This window comes from Amphiura filiformis, chromosome 15 (genome assembly GCF_039555335.1).
Source record: "Amphiura filiformis chromosome 15, Afil_fr2py, whole genome shotgun sequence".
Lineage (NCBI taxonomy): Eukaryota > Metazoa > Echinodermata > Ophiuroidea > Amphilepidida > Amphiuridae > Amphiura > Amphiura filiformis.
In genome coordinates this window covers 18,541,300-18,547,299 of record NC_092642.1, presented here as the reverse complement: position 1 = coordinate 18,547,299, position 6,000 = coordinate 18,541,300, and the positions used below count along the sequence as shown (strand labels likewise).

The 6,000-nt window shown below is 35.8% G+C and overlaps 1 protein-coding gene across 1 annotated transcript in view; it reads right to left on the bottom strand.

Moving 5' to 3' along the window:
- Positions 1-254: 254 nt before the first annotated feature.
- The window catches only part of LOC140171976 (translation initiation factor eIF2B subunit epsilon-like), a 28,389-nt gene continuing 22,643 nt past the window's right edge, over positions 255-6,000 (bottom strand). The window contains 4 exon segments of the mRNA XM_072195324.1: positions 255-2,796; positions 3,636-3,803; positions 4,521-4,601; positions 5,059-5,276. Coding sequence (XP_072051425.1) covers positions 2,734-2,796; positions 3,636-3,803; positions 4,521-4,601; positions 5,059-5,276 — 530 coding nt within the window. The 3' untranslated portion in view covers positions 255-2,733.

Sequence of the window (6,000 nt, the reverse complement as noted above, 5' to 3'; positions counted from 1 at the left end):
TTTGATGTCTAAGACTAGAGAAAAACTATAACATACTAAGAGAAAGGCCGGCAAGAACGTAACAGCTGCAGTTGGGTGCCCATAAACATTTTCAAATTTGACCAACTAAAACGTTACAAGTCACCAGATAATATATTTATGGAATAAGATTAAAAAATGGACTCAAATTTCCGCTGTATTTGTCTAAATTGCAATTTTCAGCAAGTTCAGACTTGCAAACTTAGCAAAATATCACAAAAATGAGACAATTAGTTACTAGATATATGTCTATATTAATATAACTGTTTCATCGTTTTTTGTTCTCAATTAAATTTTTCATGGTGGACCAAGAAATTTTGGTCAAAAAAGCCATTTTTTGAGATATTTTTAAAAATTGTACTTTTTGACCCGAAACTGATGTTCTAAATGGATATACGAGCTCATTTCCTTTCAGCAAATGTATACTGTTATATATACTTTCCATTACTAGTTTTTGAGATGAATAATAATCGATAAATAGTGATCCTGCAAGTTACCTTGAATTATTCAGTCATGCCTTATGAACTTTCATGACTGTATGTACAAGATTTGTACGAACAGTAGCAACCGACATAAATCTGCAGAATCTTGTAATCCTAAAGTGTTATTCCATTTTAGGTTAGAGTATTTTTCAAAGACCTTGACACTGCCCGATTTGGCACTGTTTACAGAAAGTAGAATTCTGATCATGTAATCATGCTGCGTAGCATCGCGTGACGCAGTTCTTTATATGCGATCGCCGATGATCAGGACAAGCGGTTGGCCAGGGTGGAAGGTCTTTTCAAAAATACTGTAGCATTGTCATAATGCATTTTGATGATTTAATAAAAAAAGTCATATGTCACTCTATTCTTGGTTGATGTTTTCTTGACCCTGTTATTTATTACATTATTTTGATATTCTTTGTAGATGAATATTAAATTCTAGTTTATTATTATCAATTCAAGTGACCAAAGATCTGTATCTTCTAAATCAATGAGATGAAATCTATGGCTTCCATTTCATGCATTCCTTGAAGAATGTTTTATCATTGTATGTGAGTGAACAAATACTGTATTTACTATATTAAATTCCCCTTCTATTCAATGCCCCCATCTTTTTTCAAAGAAAAAATGACCAAAATGCAGAAATTTCCATGCCACAGCATGTAAGCATCGTAAGTAAGCTTAAAATTAGCATGTCAAAGTGCATGGACAAATCCTATTCTAACCTACATTTTCATCCAATTCAATGCCACATTATAGTAGAATGTTCATATATTTAAGTAAATAAATCACATTCATGCATATGAAAAATGCAATTATAGATCTAATTTTGAGTTTTTTCATTGAAAATTCACTTCTAATAAATGCAATGTCCCCGAGGTGTTTAATCGAGTAACTACAGCATTAAAAGGAAGAACTTCTGCAAGTTCCTATATTAATGTTCTAGTCTCTCTATGTGCTTCATTCACATCACACAAATGGTGGAGGAGACAAAGAGACTTACAAAACCGATGGTTCAATTTCATCACTCAAGTGGGAGTGTCCATACCATGATTGAATTACTGGACTCCCACTTCTCCCATCTATGCTGTGTCATGTTGCCTTTTGCTTCATTTTAACACTGACAGTCAAAATTGTGAATTAAAATGCAATATGGAAAACATCTCATGATCAGTAAATACATTGATTTACAGCAAGGCTATCTCCAAAAGTGAAATCCAAATAATGCTGTTGTTGACATGTCGACATAAATTTGAAGATGCTGACAAACAAACAAAGTTGGGTTGACTACAAAGTGCCCAAAACTCTCAGGCTGCAGTGCTGCCTGGTATTTTTTTCCAACTTTTACTGCTAATGATCACTAGAATGAGTGCGATATTACACATGGTAGGCATAGACGACAGATAATTTTGTTTATTTTGTAATTAATGTGAACAAATTTGAGTAACTTCCGGCCTACTAAAAATCCTAAATTTATATTCACATATGCCTATATTGGGATTGAATAATTCTGATGTCGACATGGAACAATCAACACTAAATCTTAGCTTTTCATGTGGATTTGGGATAGTAAGTTGAAAGTTTCCATTTGTAACGTCCATTTTGATATGAGAAAAAAGTTGGGGTGTATAAATCAGTCTGTCAATTGGAACACCCTGTATCAACCATTCTGCTGGTCCCAAGTAATGAAATTGTTGTGATTTCGCATAATGCCGAATAACAAATTGCCATTTGTAAAAATTATCCCACATGTGAAGTGTTTTACACAAATTGTCGAGTAGCACGCAAGGTATATAGCACTGTAAAAGATTTGGTAACGTCACTCTACTAACAAAGGGATATGCAGATGTGAGCACAAACACAGGCCATGGCAAAAACAACTTTTGCATTGGGAAAAAGTTTTTGATAATGCCATCCTCTGCTGTCAGAATAATACAGAGAGATGCAGATGCAGAGGGTTCATAGGTCAGTGCCATTTGTCAATATGCAATGATCATAACAATATCAGCAATAAATAAGATATATGACTGTTTTGTCCAATACAACAGCAGAGTTTACACTGAGAATGTCTACACATAGCAATGGATAAACACCTGTCAAAATTGGCCATGTTGGCAAACAGAACGCAAAGAGAGCCAACATGGCAACATTTCAACACTACAATGCCTGGAACTGGAAGCTTTCTGATGTCCCTGACTGCACTTTGGATTGCACTTGGTCCTAACGTAACTCAGTCTTCTTCACTGTCACTCTCTTCTTCTGCTTCCTCAAGCCATGTTACAAATGCATTGGCCTGAAAATACAAAAAAATCAATATGCTAAAATTATTCAACCTATGCTGTTTTGGTCTGCTCAAGAAAACAACATTATACAAATTTGATTTAACCATTTGTTTATTAGATTTGTACAGAACTTTTTCCAGGCATCAAATTGCTTCTTTTTGATCAGAATGAGGTCACTCCTTCCAGGACCACAGCCATTACCACTGGTCATGTCTGCACTGATTGTAAATATCCAAAAGGGACGGAATGGGATGATCAGGGGATAACTCCCCAATTTTCTGGGAAAACTGATTGGGAATACATGTACGGTATGTAGGCGTGTGAATAAATGGAACAGTGGCTTTACATATATCCTCCAAAAGCCTTTCTTGAAATTTGCCAAATTCTAAATGCACCATGGAGAGAATAGAATGTAATCTACTGATGTTGTCCCCCATGTTAATACCCTAGCAAGTCACTACTGCCAGGAATTGAATTGGGAGCTCATGCACCAAAGGTGAGTACTCTAACAGTTGTTTTGCAGATTTTCTGTAACAAATTATGCATACTGTTAACTGTCCAGCATATATCATTTTGCAAAAATGCATATATATATATGCTTAAACTTAAAGGGAACCTTGCAAAAGATTATAAAAAATTTGGCTAATGCCAATGTGAGTGTATACGATGCATCTGATAAAGATTATCCGAATGACCCAGACCAAACAGCTCATCTTTACTGGACAGGGGCTGAGACAAATGACTGAAAATTGCTTAATACTAGGTCTGATCCTAGTAGTAATAGATTACTATCATGTAACTGTTAACAGAGCTGTTTGAAAATTAATCCATTATTTATAATTCCTCTTACCTGCTTCCTGATATTCTGCTGTTGGCTCTTCACTTCAGCATCATCTGTATTGGCTGGGTTTTTATGCCAGCGCAAGATGACCTCCTCACTGAGAACGTCCAGCTCGTATAAGATGTGAAGAACTTTGGGAAACACTGCCAAAGTTGTTGAACATTTGTGACAGTAATCCTGCAAAATTATGATATAAAATTGGATAGATTGAGCCCATATTTATTGGTCGACCTATGAGTCTCAAATGAGTCAAGTCCAATATTTTAAAAACTAACAGCGAGACCAATAAATATTGGAGCGTAAATCATCCAATTTTATCATTATGTTTTGGATCCAATATTTCCACCCACTTGGATTCGTCAAAACATAATAAATGATAATAAATTTGAATTCAACTCATTCTGACAGGATTTACAGCACTATTTTTTTGTGATTCAAAAAATATTATCCTGTTTTGCCAAATGAAACATAGTCCAATCATTAAGTTGGAACTAACTGACCATAACAGTCAAATTTTTATATTCTGGCTTTTTTTTGTGTTTATTGGTGAAAATGGGCAAAAACATGCAATTTACCACATTTTCTTACAACTGCCACCACAAATTCAAAGACTTGTCTAAGCAATCAGAATTTTACGTATAGGCTAGGATATTACTCTTAAGAACAGCTCTGATGGGCCAATCAAATGTTTCACTGCTACTCAGCAAGTTTAAGGGTTGCTGGCCCTAAACCCATTTGAGCAGAGGTACATGCTTAACACGGTCCAAACTGATAAAGAATAATCAGTCCCAGACAACTTTTGTCCCTATCCTACTATCCTTTACATGAGCATGGTTAATGTGTGAAATGACACATTTTTCAAGTCTGCAGTACAAAAAGCCTAGTGATACATACCTCTAATGATGTAAGGCAATCCAGTTGTGACTCTCCACTCTTGTAATAATTCCGTAGTAAAATAACAATTTTGGTCAAAAGCTGCGAAGCAAATGAAACAGGAAAATATAAGTTTATTTTAATTATTGCCAGTTTATTATTTTATAGTAGTACTTTTGAGCAAATTGTCTAGAATTAAAAAAAAATTTTAATGGCGTAGCAATCCTTTTATCAGGCTGGATTATAGTGACATTCAGGTAGACTAATATACGGTAGATCATCTGACAGGCTTTATAACCTGACCCCAGTTCATGCAGGTGGAATCCTGCCTCCTTTGGTGTTATCATCTCTACTTTTTGTGTTGCTTTTTGGAGAGCTTAAAGGTTTAGCCACTTTGAAAGTGACCTTTATTACTCTTTGCCTGTCCCTGCCAGAGGCTACCTGTCCAGCATATATTATTTTGCACAAGATCCTATGCACATGCTTGTATATGTGATGGATAACACTTAAAAGGAACCTTGCAAAGATTATACAAAAACATTTGACAAATAATAGTTACCTTCTTCAGTTCTAGTAGTAACTGCTGCGCTGACAACACCTGTGGTTTTGCCCTCATGTGTGGCATCTCCAGTATACCTTTGAAGACATGATAGTTAAGTTCTCTCATTGAAATATTGTAGGCAAACTTAGATGAGTTGATTTCTAACACCAGGTTCTCCAAGTTGACATTCTCCTCCGAGGCCCGCTGTAATGTCTCCACAACTTCATTGTAAAATACTGTGAACAGAAGGGTAATTTCAGTGTATCATCTAACGGAAGTAATAAAAATCTATTCAATTAATGCAGAATTTTCAATAAAGATGGTGCTCACCATCGAGTTCAAACTTAAAATTGTAAATATGGTATGTCATTGACACCATAGCATCTTGACACAACATCCTCATCTGCAGCCAATGGTTGCTTATTTGATAAAATTTTATTTATTTTTGTTTTGCTGAAGCATTGCAACTGATAAGTTTTTCTCCACTATTACTGCAAATTATGGCTATTGATATAAGTTGGTTTGGCTACAGTATCTCATCCAGATCCTTGCAATGGGCTATTCCAGTTGAAATCCATCCACCCCTTTGGAAAACATGGCTTTATCTCTCACACAGGTGGTGTAGATTCTGTCGCCTATTCAGGTAACCCTACTTGAAATTCACACTGCCTGTCAAGGCCAAGTCTTCCATAAGGGATGTATTTCAACTGAAATAGCCCAATAAGGACAGTGATATCTCTCAAGTGGGGAATTAGTTATCATTCATAATGAATAGGCCCAAGCCTGCCCTCATGCCAACCACATTGCATTGTGCACAAAGGTGTAACTACCAGTGATATACAATGGTTTGCCTCAAGTTTGGTAGTGACGTAGGTGCATATTTTGCTGCGGTTGCAGTATCAAATCATACACATAAAGTTAACTGTGCAATGCGTACACCAAGGTTGTCGGCACACTTGC